Consider the following 17,493-nt stretch of genomic DNA (forward strand, 5'->3'; position numbering starts at 1 on the left):
TGCCAGGTAGGCCCCAGGCCTAGCTTAAGTTTGCATTAAGCTATGTAGGCTGGTGCATCAGTCTGATGCTTAAAAGTCCTCCAGATCCCCCATTCAAACTACAGCTTCAACCCCCTCAGGTAACTGCAAGTACAGTGGCCTTGTCAATGGAAGTCCTTGAAAAGTCATATATATACTCCCTTAGCAGTCATCATTCCCACACATCCCCTTACCTCCTTCCCTGGATAATCCACAGTCCCTGTACCTCAGCCCAGTCCTCCAAAGCCCAGTATTTCAGTGTAATGGTGTGTTGGTCTGGAGCTCTGCTTGCCCACTAGGGTCCAAGCTCCTGGCATGTATGCTGGCCTGGGAACTTCCCCTCTGCCCACTCAAGTTCTTAACCCATACAAAGTTCCCCAAGCCTGATCCCACCAGCACACTCAGACAGCATGTTAACCTAACGCTCTCTGCTCCCCTCACCCACTCAGGGGACCAAGCACAATGGGAAAATCCCCAGGCTCACTCCAGCTGCTGTGACTTGAGCTCCCAAGTCTCCACATGCATGCATAAGTGTTATCCCTCAGGCGCCCTGCAAGTCCACACTTCTGGGTCCCCACAAGCCCACACTCCTTCAGCACAATGGCAGCAGCTGGAAGCATTGATGGGCACAATAACTGATGTTTAAAACATAGAAAATGATCAAACATTCCCCCTTGATCAGAAGAATACAGGCATTCACATCACCATTGCCTGTAAACTCATATTGAGCAATATCTACTAATATATAAATAACACTTATTTAAGTTATAAATTTAATATATTGCCATATTGTAGACAGAGTCTACTATATTATTCAGCCTAAGAGATTATTTCCTTTAAATGGAGAAAATTTTACAAATTTAGACATGCTTTAGAATAGTGACCTAAATATTACAGGGTGTTTGTGGTAACAAAACAACAACAACAATGTACTTTTTCCATGTCTGCATTATATTAACATTTGCTTGAAAAGAAAATTTCCTAGTATTCATCTTGCAAAAGTAAATAGGCATTACCTAACTCATGTAACACACTGAACTAAATCGCAGAAACGTGCCAGACATGCCAGACATGCCAGCTAGGGTCCAATGGGCTATTCAAAATGGCATCAGTCGGGCCCGGCGTGGTGGCGCAGTGGTTAAGGTTCTTGCCTTGCACCCCCAGAATCCCATATGGGCGCCAGTTCTATCCCATATGGGCGCCGGTTCTATCCAGGCAGCCCCGCTTCCCTTCCAGCTCCCTGCCTGTGGCCCGGGAAAGCAGTCGAGGACGGCCCAAAGCTTTGGGACCCTGCACCCACGTGGGAGACCCGGAGGAGGCTCCTGGCTTCAGACAGGCATAGCATCGGCCGTTGTGCTCACTTGGGGAGTGAATCATCGGACAGAAGATCTTCCTCTCTGTCTCTCCTCTCTGTATATCTGCCTTTCCAATAAAAAAAATAATAAAAATAAATCTTTTAAAAAAATGGCATCAGTCTTGACTACTCATCAATGACTAGGTGTGCACTGGGAAGGCACAGCTTCCTGAACACACTAGAAATAAAAGTCCATAGTGGAACAGTATTTTGGATGACAGTGAATGCTCGCTGTTTTGAGAGTAGATGACAAGGATTGAAGGAATACATAAAGAAACTATAAGCTTTAATTTTGCACTTTACTTTCTGGCTTTTTCTTCTTCCTTTCATCTCTACTTTCTGGCTGGATAGCAATTTGCTCCTCCTATAGCTCGTTTCCTATGTTATATACATGTTTGGAAACAGGTATACTGGAAAACGTTGTCTTCATGTCTGAGGCTTCCATTTACCAGCTTTCTCAAATTTCTGTTTTTAGCACATGCAAATATAAGAAACACGTAGAGGAGGCTCTAGATGCACCTTTTTTTTTTTTTTCTCATCTCTTAGCTGTCTGAGAAACATACTTCTCCCTGAAAGATCCGATCTGAATTCCATTTGAGGTAAAACCATCTTGTAAAGAAAGTAAGGTAAGCACTGATAGCCATGTTGTGCTAAAATTTGAATTCTTGGGGAGATGAGGGGGAGATCTGGTTATTTACTTTTTGCTTTTTTGTTTGTTATTGTGCTGGTGTATGAGCACCTGATAGTATGTTTGACAGGTACTATTATCAGAGCAGAGGTTAAGTCAAGTCAGGCTGAGCCACACTACGTACCAGAATGTGAGACAACTGGGTCTGGGGACAGATTCTGTAGGGGACTTGTAATGTGACCTCTTGGGTCTGCAAGTACTTGCCAGTTTGCATTAAAGATGGAATGGTGATGAGCTGAGTCAGGCTGGCCCACAGAACTCACCTGACCATCATAGCAGTTAGATCTGCACTGGGAGTGAACCTGGTAGAGGTTCCCTGGGAGTTCTCCCAACTATGCTGTGAGACCACTGCTATGGCTATGTGTGGAGACCAAGCCTGTGGCACGCTGCACAATGTGAGGCTGTGGCACCCATTAGTCCACATGAGAGATACAGCTGGGGGCAGGACTGACCAGGCAGTTGCATCCACCAGTATGTGTGCTGGTTGGTTAGTGCAGGTAACAGACCACACCTGACCAGGCACTGAGTAGTGCACAGAATAGTCAAATCTTGGGTCACTGCAGCTGAGGTTTCTCAGGGGACTACCCTAATAGACCATTGGACTCAAACCCCAGACACATGGAAAATCACAGAGTATGTTGTCCAAGCTGGGAATGTATGTACTGGGACTGGGCCTCCTCAGCTGCTGATGCCTGTGCAGTGGAAAGCGTGCTCAAGATGCACACAGGAGACCAGATGGCCAGCTCATCTGAGTCAACGGAGGACACGCAATTCTTCATCAGAGGATGGAAAGTAGAACAGGTTGGACCATTCTTTTGGCCAAGCTTTGCTGCATGTTCCTGAGTCAGTGAATGCACTAAGGTGGAGTGTGTCAACAGACACTGGGAAGATTTTCTCAATCACCATGCCACAAAGGCAACAATGTCTTAAAACTATCAAAACCACTCAAGTAACAGCCTCAAACACTCTTCCCCACATCAGAATCACTAAGGCAGGAAAAAAAATATAGTCCCCTATCCCTGGGTGCTGATGTAGTTTGACAGCAAGGACCAGTCCCTCTACAATGGACACAGGAGGGAAAAAAATTGAAATATTCAGGTACAGCATGGTGGCCTAGCGGCTAAAGTCTTCGCCTTGTATATGTCAATATCCCACATGGGCGCTGGTTCATGTCTCGGTTACACCACTTCCCATCCAGTTCTCTGCTTGTAGTTTGGGAAAGCAGTTGAAGATGACCCAAAGACTTGGGACCTGCACCTGCGTGGGAGATCAGGAAGAAGCTCCTGGCTCACGACTTCAGATTGGCTCAGCTAAGATTCCTGTGGCCATTTGGGGAATGAAACAGCATATAGAAGATCTTTGTCTCTGTCTCCCCTTCTCTCTGTACATCTCCTTTCCAATAAAAATAAATAATAAAATCTTTAAAACAAGTATTCTGCTATACCTCAACCCTCTCCACCCTAATCGGAGGCCCATATGGGCATACATCCCTCTCAGCTATGTAAACAATATTAAAGATAAAATAATTTTTTTCAAAAGATGAAATATGTCTCTTATCTTTGCAGCTGGGTAGCTTTTGTAACCATCTCAACTAAGAAATTTAACAAGTACTGTAAAGTTTGCAAGGCTCACCATGAAAAACATACCTTTGTAGCTAAATCCCATCATACAAACTGTCAAAAACTGTCATGCCGTGATAAAGCTGGCACCAGTCCTTGCAGAGAGACCTCTGGGAGAGGTCAAGGAACACACAAAAAGATGCTTAGCCAAGCTCGTTGCTCCAGTCCCCCAACCCCATTCCAGGTCTGACTACCAGCTTTTCCATTGCTAGCAGCTAAGGGACCTCTAATTGGAGGTGCCTCCCCATGCTATTACTGGGAGGGGTCATAAACAAAAGCAAATACTGTGGGGTTTTTTTTAACCCCTGAAATTTGAGATTATTTGTGACTCAGATGAACAGAAGAATCAGCTCAATTTTTCTTAAAGTCAATATATTACACAAATACGCACATAAAAGCTTGGACAAACAGAAAATTTGCCACAATACACTGTGGAGGAAAAATACGAAACTACCAAGGCGAATTTAAAGGGTCTGTAGCTCATGCCATGAATTGGTGGAAAGAAAATAGGGCAGAGATGGTACGTTCTTGTTTTCAATTTTCTCAGAAAAAAAATGTATTTTATCTGCATATATAGCTTTTATCACACATTTTACACCCATTTACTTTCAACAATCGTCAGTCATTTACCTAAAGAAATCAGCTTTATCCTGCCTTTCCCAAGACAAATATTACAGCAATTATTTGACATCAAAAAATAAAATATGTTCAAATAAAATAAACTATTAAAATTCTCAATATAATCTTTATACAAGGAAGCACTGTAAGTGTGAATCGTTAATTCAGGGTACTTCAATGAATACTCTGAGGCTTGAAATGTTTGTTCCTGAAGCCGACTGAAGGAAGTACGCAGATTCGCTGCTAATACAAAAGCATGGGAAAGTCCTTCAGATGCAGAGCAGACAGCAACCGAGAGGAATGTCAGCAACATTTTATTGTTGTAGAAAGCACTGTACCAGTACAGGACTGAGAACCATTCAGAGTTTGACTCTCTTTGTTTGCTTGGGTTAAATCTTATTTCTGTTTCTATCTATATTTTCTTTTTCCTTACCTATCTGATTAAAGGAACTCTTGTAATATCAAGATACAGTAACTATGATTTTAGTAAGTTTCATCAAGATGCTCATTGGGAAGATAGCAAAAGTCAACTCATTACAATATAAAGGATGAGTCTTCTATTGCAACTCTGCCCAGGTGGTAAAGTTTCTCGGAATTAGGATGCTGTGTCATAAGGTAAGAATTGGGAGCACTCTTATCCCACCCTTTTTCCCTCCATCCCTCTTTCCACTCTTCTCTCCATCCTTCCTATCGTTTCTTCCTTTTCTTTCCTTCTCCATCTCTTCTCCTACTACTCTCTTCTCCTCCTGCTGCTCCTTCTTCTCTTCTCTCTTTATCACACACACACACACACACACACACACACACACACACACACAAGCTACACAAAATTACCTGTTTCTTTCTATCTTCCCCACACCTACATTACTTAGGTCCAGGAAGAAATTCCAAGGAGGTGTCATTAGCTGACACATGAAATTCTCAGTAAGTTTTGCATGTCACCCAAAGAAACACAACCCTAAAACTTCAACCTAGTGAATATGCTCTCATTGCCAGTAAAGAATGAATTGTAGTAAACAGTAAAAGAATAGGGAAAATGTATGCATTCCTTCTTACCAACAATGTACATGCTAGTGTTGTGCTTAGATCATATTACTAAGTGTTAGTGATTAGAGATTACTTTTGCACACATTTAAATTCATTTTTGTACTTTTACAAGGAAGATTTATTTCTATCTCTGTGTTCAAGATTTGTGGTCTACTGATTCCATTAGTAAAAAAGTTACATAAAGAAAGAGAAGATATTTATAACTGAACCTTAATACATGACACACTTAAAATAGCATTCTTGTTTTTAAAGTATATGTTTACTTTGTTACTCGTGGATTAAGTATTTAAAAATAAGAGGGCTAAATTTAAAAATGCACTTAAAATTTTACTTCATTTCTTATAAATCACCATATTTATAATCATTTAAATAACTTACATCTAACAACAACACATTCCAGAGTTGCCATAAAGCTATCTATTTTTACAAACATGTTTTCCTTCTGTTGATATCGTTTGTTGCGACTAAGCATGTGCGGCTTAAATTGGACTCATTTAAAATACTCTCACATTGCATGTCACTCTACAGAAAGGTTTTTCCAGACAAGTCCTAATGAATACGTACTTTCTAATAGCAGGTAGTTTATCATCTTTGGCCATTTAGATTATAGGTGTGGAATCCTGTTTTACATGGCACCCTACTACTGTGGAATTTTCTTTCTAGCTTTTTGGGTTAGAAAGCCTCTGCCAAGCAAAACAGTAGGATGGAAACTGTAAAAAGGTTTTAAAATGCTAAAAAAAGAAATAAGTGAACAAGCAGGAATCTAAACATAAACTGGGGATTATTCCCATGACCTGTGTCTGAGAGAAAAAATATAAGACGATGAAGAGAATTAACAGGATACTAATATGTTGCCATATATGTTATGTTTAGAAGTAGGCATTTATTGCAGCCATATACATGAACCCTGTTGAAATAGAATCATTTTCATAAAAATTCTACATTAAAGTTAGATTATCCAGAGATCTTATAATTGTCTTCGAAAATGAGGGAGAAGCATATAAAGATGCTGTGCTCAGGCAGTATCAGTGAAATTTACAACAAAAAGGCAATTATAATCAATCAAACTGCAAAAACAAATATGATATCATCAATAATGCCTTTTAGAGAACCTGTGATAGTTTCAGGGTTGGTGATTAGTTCAACCTTGATAGATTAATCTCATAATAATTTCTTTGATCCAGGCACCTCGATCTTTTGTAGATACGGATTTAAGTAACTTTATCTCTTTGGGATACATGTACCTGGGTAAGTATTAAACGCAAAGGACATTGTCCTTTAATGTTTGAAGCACAGAGAATTTTTATTCAAATCAGAACCAATTAGTATTTAGGCTACATACATATTTTAATCTTGGGAGAAATGTTAATGATGAAATAGAAGGCAATTACTTTGCCTGGAACTCAATCCCTCTGTCAGTCAGATATGCCTTTAAATAATACTGCTGAGAACTGATCAGGAGCCAGGAGCTCTCAAAGTTGGACGTTCACAGAGAGGTACCATTCACATTTATTATTATCTCCCACCCTTCCTCTGCTTCAGGCATCAGTGCTGGGATTTCCAAGAGTCCCAGAGGTTAAGTATTCAAATTCATGGCATAATCTTGATAGAAAGAAAGTGCTAGAAGCAATTCTTACCACAGCTGTCCTTAAGAACTATTTGGGGCAATTCAATCACTTATTCGATAATACTTTGAGTCTAGGAAGAGTTCATTAAATCTCAGTAGGCCAAATCCCAAATTCAACTCAGGACCAAACCCAGAATAAATCACACCATTTTATATTCCTTTCATGTGTATCTACTCAATGTAAAACCAGGAGGCATTTGTTGCTTACTACCCACATGGGGCCATTTTTCTTTTTTCTTTTATCCATCTTTTGTCTTAACCCACTGCAAAGAAACAAGTGTGAACTAGAAAGGATTCCAGCCTCATCATTTCAAATGCCACCAGATACGCTATAGATTGGTATGAGGAGCAACCTACCAGTCAGTTTCCATCATTGTGTAATAAGAGAATGTGGCAATGAACATCACTGTGGGAAAATGATTATTTTCTATACAGCTTTGAAAAACCATTGAAAAGGACTAGCATATTTTGGAACTGAATAAATAAATAAATAAATAAATAAATAAATAAATAATAAAATTAATAAAATAAAAACAAAGGATTATTGATGACTCTATTCTTTATCTTTGATGATGTTTCGTAGCTTACCCCTGTAGCAAATATATATGCTAAGCAAAACAGAGTAGAATATACACTTTAATCTTTAATCTCGAGTTCTGTGGGTAGGGTTATCAGTACACTTATCATTACTTCATTTTAGCAGAAAAAAAGTATTAAAGCACATGGAGAAGTTTAAATTATTCGAAATGTCAGTAATAAATTGGTAACTTGAGGCCAATACACTATTCAAGAGCCTATCTTCTGTTCATCCATTAAGACCGTATGTAAGTTCACATACATATTGAAGAATTCTAAGTCCCCTTTTAGAATTCAATTAATGTTTTACCAAAGGACTTTTCTTTAATCATATCAGGGTGTTGGCTAATATTTTAAAGAATATGAAAAATGTGTAATGATAGTAGATTAATATCATAATCTGTATTATAGTAAATGATTTCCACAAAGTTTGATTAAGGGTCTAATTAAGGAATACAGATTAAATACCTGTGGAACCCATCTGGAAGACACAAAGCTGGTCACTTCTATAACAGACAAGCCAGTCTGGGAGAGTTGATTAATAAATTCAATTTTTATGTCTGTGGGAACTATAACCTGTAAGACATAAACAGTTAAATTAGAAGTAATTGTATAGTTACTATTGTTGTTTTAACAGAAAATCACTTTCTGAAAAATATTACTTGTAATTTAAAAATTTAAGTAGCAATTAAGGATAAAAAATCATGTGGCATAGAAAATGCAAATAAGTCTGAAATCTTTAGAAACACTAATATTTAATATTAAAATAAACTTCATAAAACTAGCATGCAATTACCTTCTCATTCTGCAATCCATCCCTAGGTCCAACTTCTACTATTTTAACATACTCAGGGAGTCCAGATACCTGAGATGAGTCCTGAAAATAGAAACATAGAAACAAAAAAAGGATAATTTTTAGACTGTCACTGTAGTTTATTTCACAAGTTATAGAACACAATTGGGTGAACAAACTCTCATCTCAGAAAATTAAAATAGTGAGAAATTAATACAATAATATAATCCAACCACCCTATTTATATTCTTTGTAATATGAAGTCATTTTGTAAATGGAGTGATATAGTTCCCACTTGCATTAAAATCCAAAAATGTAATATCTACAGTGCAACTATGGGATAAGTAGTCTACCAATGATCTAAAGAGAAAACCTTGTGGGTAATTTGCTACTGTTACAGCTTACTAAAAAATAACAACCTCTATATTAATAAATTTTACCACACTGTCATAGCCCATGATATCGTTTTAACTACTAACTTGAATGTGAGTTTGGGCTTTTGGGTTATACCCTAAAATATGAAGCTGGAGAAGAAAGCAGCAGACAGTGTAATGTGTCTTTTCTTATCTGTGTCTTCTGACACAGCTACCAACTCAGTGCTGCTTCCTGAAGGACAGTTCACCAGTTGGACCTAAACTTTGTTGTTCCCATTGGAACCACATTCAAGGTAATAAACACTTTGTTCTTCCTTTTGCTCAAATTTAAGATGCCAAATGATCTGGAGTAGGGGACCTATGAAATCCAGCCTAAGCACTATGTGACTAGTATAAAGGATGTGTTTTGTTTTCTTTTGTTTTATGATATAGTTCCCTAGGTGCTGAGATTTCACCTCCCTGCTTTCCAATTTCCCTCCCCCCACTTGTTTCCCCTGTATTATTACAATAGCATGGCCCTTCATAAGTCATAAGTCAATCATTCTGTTGTTTCAGTGTATCCTGACATTGAAGATATGGAAAATGTCAGAGATTCCAGGATCCTATTATCAAGATACATCTGACAGTTTCATTTGGAAATGCATATTGCAATGTATCTTCACATCTCAATATGACAGTCTCCATTACACTACTTGATTATATTATTCTATTACATTACTCTAAATGACTATATGATTGTCTGCTTTATAAATATACCCTTTTAGAAGGATGCTATTTGAAACAGGAAAAAATGGGAAGGGCCTTTGTAAATTTTAAATTGCATTTGGCTCAGAAGCGTGTTGCGTCTTTTCAGATTGTGTAACACCGTGGTGCCGCCAAGCTGCATTATACGTGGGTAACCTATCCTTACATTCTTCAAATGATTAGTTGATAGAATTTCCTCATGTACCATGCTCAAGGGACCTATACTATAAAGTATTTTGTTTTTTTTCTTTTCCTCCAAAAGGATGAATTTCAATCTACCAATTCATACTGTCTCATCACTAACCATTGGCATATACTGACAATGTGGCTATTTTTGATTCAGGATCTCTCTCTATGGGTAAGTGTGTTCTCAAAAGAGCTTTTTGTTTTAGTGTGTTAAACAAAATGTATTGTTATGTCTGAATGTTTAGTTTCTTTGCTTTGAGTATATTCTAGTAAATCTGACCTGCGGGATGAACCTCTAGGGAATCCAGATGTTGACTGGCTTACTGATGGCAGTAGTCCGTGAAGGATAGAGTTAGAAAGTTAGGTTGTGCCATTCGGGGTTTTGCTGAGGTAACAGAAGCTCAAGCAATGCCAAGTAATATTTGAGCTCAAAATCTGGACGTATTCCTTTAACTAGAGCCTTGCAAATAGAAAAAATACCTGTACAGATTCCTTCTGTTACATGCACATGTAGCCATCTGGAAACATGCTTATTTAATGCTGAGAACTTTCCTATCAAGATTGGAAAAGAGATGAGACGTGCTTCAGTCAAGTACTGGGAGCCTTGGGAAGCAACCGTCATTCACTGTAAGAGACACCAAAAGGAAGATAGTTGTAATAGCAAGGGAAAGATATTGGCAGATTTGATAACCAAAAGAGCCACTGCACAACAAGCTATGGAAATGGCTTTGATTTCTTAGTCTATAGAGATAACTAAAGACCCTCACTGTAGAGTAGGAGGTTGAATGGAGACAACAATGAGATTATATTGGGACTTTAGGTCACAAGATTTTGTCATCAGTGGCCTCTCAGGGGTCAGTTATTAAGGAAATACATGACTCCAGCCACCTCCTAGGAAGAAGGGATTTAATATAGTCTCTCAAATATTTGGAGGCAATGGACTGCATACTGTCACAAAAGAAGTAACTCATTCCTCTTAACTTTATTTATACGATAACCCTGGTGTGGATGTTTAGTCATCTCTTTTTCTGACTCCAGAGCAAGGTGTCTTCTTAACGGGCACTCCACTTGAAGGTTTGATTTATTCAGATTTTACTGAATGATCGAATTGGCTGTGTTACAATCCAACAACTACTCAGAGTAATGAGGACCATGCTGGTTGCACTGTTATTGGCACTGACTAAAAATCCTCCAACTCTTGAAACAGATCCATTACATGAGATAGGAAGAGATTTCTGAACCTGAGATTAAGAACCTACAGCACTAGTCAACAGGAAGCAGCTATAGAAGATATGAATCTGCATCCATCAGCAATCCTTAAAATTAAAATATGGTCTTAGGAAGCTAGTTCAGGGTCATGAGTTTGGAAGCCACATCTCTTCCACCTGTGTAATACTCTTTGCCTTCCTATACATCAAGGAATGTATATTCATCAGTGCCTGTCACATGGGTCGGAGGAGCAGTGTTCCATTGTTACATAATCACTCCTTTCTCAAGTCCCATAATAGCACACACTGGTGAGCAGCTCGTTCTGTTGGCCACATGCTTCACTACTCATGCTTTGGCCCTCTTCACCTCTTTCATGCTCCAGCTCTTGGCCTCCTGTATACCCACTTGCTCTCTTGCTTCCCACGGACAGAGTCTGAGGACAGAGGCAGCCCCTGAACGTGGCCCACATACATCACTTTCCTGACACTCTGCATACTGCTTGGGCAAATGAGCAAAGACGCAAATACTAAGATGTTTTGTATTGCTAATTTGTGTACTTTCAAGTGTTTCAAGAGAGGGGAGACCTATGCAGACTACTAGCATTAATGGAATCTGGGCAGAGAAGCTTAGAAAAGATGAATTCGTTTGTATGTATTTGCAGTTTTAGAAGTGTGTCCAGGTTGTTCTGTGTCTCTACGGATAGTTCATATTGCTGGGGAAGTGGGGACGTAGGTTTCTGTTTAACAGATTGATTTTATAAAAATGACCATTTCTTCATCCCAGGGTTTTGATCATTTGCTATTTCAAGGTGCAACTCCAAATATGGTTGTAGTTCATACAGTATGGTGAGCACTGCCATCACCAAACTTGACTAATAAAGACTCCTTCGAACATTGTACACTTGTGTCTGGCATAATCTCTCTTGTTCTCAATAACTACATAAATATGCTCACTGGCCCTCTTGGTGTCCAAAGCTGTAATCAGCTTCATTAGCATTCTTGATTCACTTAAGGAATTGAGATCTTCCTCAATACACAATAAGACATCCTTCACAATTTGTATGATACTGGGTAATTGAATAAACAAAAATTAACAATGTAGGAAAAGAATTCTCATTTCTTCATCTTCTATACTGGTTGTGATGCCTGAAGTTAACTTGGAAAGACGAAAGGTTCAGAAGAGCATTCGGCTTTGCATGGCAACGGTGGAATTAGGCAAAATGTAAAGCAAGGCTACAACTTCAACCAAGCATTAAAGAAAATGTACCATATGGGAAAGTAGGGTAAGGAAGAGCAGCTTATTATTTTTTAGTATTTCCAATCCGAAAATGACAGAAATGAAACAAGAACAAAGTAAGATATTCTTAAGCTAGATACTCTCATTATCACTGGATGTTTCTTGAAACTGCATTTCAAAAACCAATTAAAAATTGTAGATATTTCTTTGTGTCAACATGATGTGAGTGGCATTATTTACAAGCAATACAGAAAAAATAAAGATAAAAAATTATACTTATTTTAGTTAAAGCATGCACATTTGATGTTGCTTTACAATTTTGAATCTAGTGTTACTCAATGTTTGTTGAAGAAGAGACTCATTAATGTAGAAACAATTAATTATTGAGTACTGCATTTGTTATACACACAGGGGACATGCCAAACTAGAACCAGAAAATATGTAAAAAAATTACATAAAGCAGCAAAATAAAAACAAGTGGTAAGGAATAGCTTGCAGTATGGAATGTCTGAAGACAGGCAAGTGTTAGGAGAAAATGGACTGTTTTGAGTTAGTGAGTTCTATGTACTTGGGCAGCATTCAAACGGATTTGTTCACTAGACATTGTTTGAGAATATCTGAAAACCCTTAGAAAAGTCAAAACAGAGATAGCAATCCCTGGAAGGGATTAGTGATACCCGATAACACACACACACACACACACACACACACACACACACACTCCAAAGTTTGCATTGATACCAAAAGATAGACCCCTAGTGAAGCAGCCTGGATGACAGAAAGAGCATTAGATAACACCTGAATGGGCAGAAAAATGTATTTCAGGAGCTGCCCATAAGAAAGCTCAACATTTCATATCAGGCCTGCTCTTTACTTCCAAGAAAGTCAAACTTTCTTGAAAAGGAAATCCCAAAGAAAGAAAATGCCATGTTTGTTCGGGTAGGGAGCTGTTTTTTGTTGTGGTTGTTGCTGTTTGTTTTTTGTTTTGTTTTGTTTTCTTCTAAATCTAATGTGTTCTCTACATAGGCAAGACCTTTGTGACCTTCTAAATAGACTTCAGTAATTTCATTTACATTATTTTATAACAATTCTTTTCAAACATATCTGTACTTCCTTGCCTATTCCCCTACCCTTTTTTAAAAAATAGGCTCTCGCAAAGTTATCGTAAAGGACACATGATAAGTACATAACATTATTTATAATGTATAACATTCTAATGTAATTTAATAACATTATTATTAAGGCTGGAAATACAAAATGTACAATGTGAATAGAAATTCTTAACCCCTAACTAGGTTACAACTTAATGATACAAGGATCTGGATGCTACCCGGAGATAGGAAACAGGAAGATGCTTTTCTTACACACTGAACACGTGAATGTTAGTAAACAATTAGAAGTTACAAGGAGCTATGATTTTGTAAAGCAGTGTGTAAAAGCAACAGTCTATAAGAAGGTCTACCCCCTAAAATTTATCTTTCATATCCCTAAAACGTCTGTTACTACCCCTAGCGCACTGTGTTTAACATGCAGTGCGGTGTTTGATGCTAGCGCAAACCAAAGGTGTTTTATCCAGAGTAAGGGTTTCATAAAGTTATCTTATAAAGCTGCCAAAAATGCTTACATTTGACAAGATTATTAATAGATGATTTTCAGAAAACAACAACAAATGAGATACTGCCTTTCATTTACATGCTGCTTTATCTTTCCAAAGAACTTCTATATCTACATATTACCTATGATACTTAGCTGTGAGGTAAGCAGACCTGAAAGATTGAATAACTTTCAATATTTGCCAGGTGAAGTCTCCTGGCTATTCTTGTATTCTTAAATATCAGATTAAATTCATACTATCACTTGGGTTTTGGTTGAAAAAACTTACAAGTAATCATTCTATTTTGCACAATATAAACAACATCTTTAATCACACTTGTAAACCTTATGTAAAATAAAAAAGAAGGTATATTTTGACAGGAATTTCTCTAATGCCTTCAATTTCTCTCTCTCTCTCTCTCTCTCTCTCTCTCTCTCTCTCTCTCTCTCCCTCTCTCTCTCTTTGTGTGTGTGTGTAAACTTTGAGTAGTATGTATAGAGAAATTCACATGGTCAACTCCATTCATGGTGACAGATGAATTTTTTTATTATTGGCTCTGCTTTTTTTCCCCCTGTGAAAAAGCAAATATCCTTGGAAGAAATTTGTAGACATAACTGTATATGTTCCACTTTGTTTCTGTGGGGCTATGCTGTGTGTAAATTAAGTCTTCATGAATATTGAACATCCTGTTTCACAGTCAGCATTCCCAAAGAGAACTGCTATGATGGTTAAAACAAATGCTCTTACTACACAGATGAGAGGCCAGAATCGGGGCAATGTGTGATTTTTTTTTGGGGGGGGGGAAATTAAATTGGATTTCTTACAGGCGCATTAGAAATAGGTTGCTCCAAAAGAATCTATTTTTGTCATTGCATCTGAAATATAAACTTGTTGTATTCTGTGGTAATTTTAGACTCTCTGCATTATGCTATTTGCTATTTATAAGATATTAATTTCTCTTATCCAAGAATAATCAGAAATAATAAGCCATTATTACGAATACAGCAGATATCATTAGGAGCATTGTTCCTCCAGAGTAATCAAAAGACATATTTTTCTCTGAGTGTCTCACAAGAATGAAGGCATAAATCAACAGAGCTGATGTTTGAATCCTTCCAGCCAGGCCAGGCTGAAGCTTGTATCCAGGAACTTCATTTAAATCTACCATTTGGGAGACAAAATTCTAAGGACTGCTGCTCCTCCCAAGCCATTGGCAGAAACCTGGATCAGAAGCGGAACAGCTGAAACTTGAATTGGCTCCTCCACAGGTTGTTGGCATTGAAGGTGGCTTTACCTGTCCAGCCACAATACCAACTCCTACAAGATCTTTTGTTTATCTCATATTGGTTGCACAACACTAGCAGCTTGGGATATCATTTCAGAGATGTGCCATGACATTTGTTGCTTTTTAAAATACTCATTTCAGCTTAACAAGATTATGAAGCCATCCACAGAATTCAATTTGACAAAAAATATTTTATATTTTTAATATTTTAAAATTTATTTAGCTGAGAGACATTTACACTAATGATTCTCATTTACTACCTCACTCTCCAAATGTACACCATGTCCTGGAGTAGGCTTAGGCAAAGCTGAGTCAAGAAGTGACTGCAGATCTCCCCCATGGCTGGCAGCATCTCAGTTACTTGGTCATCACCACTGCCTCCCAGGGTTCACACTGCTGGGAAGCTGCGGTCAGGAACCAGAGACAGGAATACAACTCAGAAGCAGGATATCAGCATCACGACTTGAGTCTTACCTGCTAGGCTGAATGGCCACTTCAAAATGTTCAGATCTTAATTGAGCTTCTCCATTGAAAATACTCAAAATTAATCAAAATATCTGAGCATTGGCATGATTATAAACAACAAAAATTCTCAGAAAATAGCGAACCAACAATGTAGTCTTCGAGTTCATGTGAATTCTAAGTGAAATGTAGTATGGATGGATTGCTAAGTAATAAAGGTGGCAAAGTCAGTGGGTGACAGAAATCATACCAGACACCAGTGAAGTGAAGTCAATAGGCTTGGAAAATCCAACTTCTGTTATTTCTGCAGTACATAACATGATATGCTGCTCAGATGTTGTTAATGGGATTGAAGCATTCCCAGAAGCTAGGGTTTGGGAGGTTAAAGGCATTTCATTGAACCCTTTCACAAGAGCCGCCCTCAATAAAGAAAGCTACCTCTTCCTGAGATAATAGTCATCCAGTGAGTGGCTGATGGAATGTAAAAGCCTCAACCTCGGAACCAGGGTAGTACAACCAGAGCCCATAGGAACTCCAGACATCCCAGAGTGACTCACTGAGGTCTTTGTTGTGACTATATCATGTTTAATTTCTTCCTCTGCCTAATCCTACATCCTTCATTTCCCCTCAGGTATTCAATTCAAGGGTAACAACTTCCTGAGAACAAATCTTCATCCAAAAACATATTTTGTAGGAAACCAGACCTAAGAAAATTGTGGCCAGAAATTATCTGAAGAAGCGGTTTCCAAAGAGCTAGATCACGTGCTGGCTAATTTTGAATTAGCATATAACCTTGAAAATAGGTAGGATATTGCTACTCCCTCATAATTTGCAATAGTATAATTGTCAACATTTCACTGATTCACAATTAAGGCCATTTTATCCACCAGGATGTTTTTAACCACGTCTCACAGATGAGTTGAATGTTTACAACCACTGAGAACTGCTGGTATCCAGTGGATAAACATCTGAATTTTCATTTCCAGTTTCTTGCCACTGTGCATTTAAGAAGGCAGTGATAATGGCCTAGGTACTTCCTACAATCTGTGACTGAATATCAGGCTGCTTGCTACTGGGGCCTTTTGGAATGTGTACTATGTTTGTCTTTCCTCCTGCGTGGGTGTTTGTGTATTTAAAGTAAAAATATGAATGAATCGGGCCCGGCGCGGTGGTGCAAGTGGTTAAGGTCCTCGCCTTGCACGCTCCGGATCCCATGTGGGTGCAGGTTCCAATCCCAGCATCCCCGCTTCCCTTCCAGCTCCCTGCCTGTGGCCCGGGAAAGCAGTTGAGGACGGCCCAAAGCTTTGGGACCCTGCACCCGCGTGGGAGACCCGGAAGAGGCTCCTGGCTTCAGATCGGCACAGCATCGGCCGTTGCGCTCACTTGGGGAGTGAATCATCAGACGGAAGATCTTCCTCTCTGTCTCTCCTCTCTGTATATCTGCCTTTCCAATAAAAAATAATTTTAAAAGTGAATGAATAAATAAATAAATAAATAGACAAACAAACAAAGGATATGGGGGTGACGGCATCATCACAAACTTACTTTAAGCAGCAGTACATCCTCCTCCAAAATGAGAAAGATAAAAAAGTTTTAAAGGATGACAATTGACTACTAGCATTAGGTGCAAATTCTCTGCCTCTGGTGGCAATTGTGACAATTTTGCAAAATCAGGTTAACATGGCCTGAAGTATATGCTATGTACTCATTTCTCTGGAGAATACAGTATTCTCAATACCTTACAGGAAGGTAAAAATGAAAAACTTCCTAGGTTTTTGGCTCATAATCGATGACAACGGATTTGCCATTCCTGGTATGTACTTACTACCTAGTGGGATCTAGTTATGCATCTATAAACAGGGATAGGTAATTCTTATTTTTCAACTATACACCCACTTAATATTGACAGCTAACCCTGTGCTAGAACTTTGAGAAAGTCTATGTCAATACATATTAATGTTGAAAACACTATCAAAACTTAAAATTTTCTAAAGTCAAGTCATAGTCACTCTAGCAGATGTATGTACAATAATAATATTCAGAAGCATTTCAAAAATGATGGT

At 38.4% G+C, this 17,493-nt stretch overlaps 1 protein-coding gene across 3 annotated transcripts in view; it reads right to left on the reverse strand.

Moving 5' to 3' along the window:
• The window catches only part of HMGCLL1 (3-hydroxymethyl-3-methylglutaryl-CoA lyase like 1), a 117,191-nt gene that overhangs the window by 77,175 nt on the left and 22,523 nt on the right, over positions 1-17,493 (reverse strand). For all 3 annotated transcript variants that reach the window (XM_040983575.1, XM_040983574.1, XM_040983573.1), the window contains exons 2-3: positions 8,344-8,424; positions 8,016-8,123 (exon numbers count right to left, since the gene is read on the reverse strand). In XM_040983575.1, coding sequence (XP_040839509.1) covers positions 8,016-8,123; positions 8,344-8,424 — 189 coding nt within the window. The remainder of the gene's footprint in view (positions 1-8,015; positions 8,124-8,343; positions 8,425-17,493) is intronic.

The sequence above is a fragment of the Ochotona curzoniae genome, unplaced genomic scaffold, assembly GCF_017591425.1.
Source record: "Ochotona curzoniae isolate NIBS_2020 unplaced genomic scaffold, NIBS_Ocur_1.0 contig_3819, whole genome shotgun sequence".
Lineage (NCBI taxonomy): Eukaryota > Metazoa > Chordata > Mammalia > Lagomorpha > Ochotonidae > Ochotona > Ochotona curzoniae.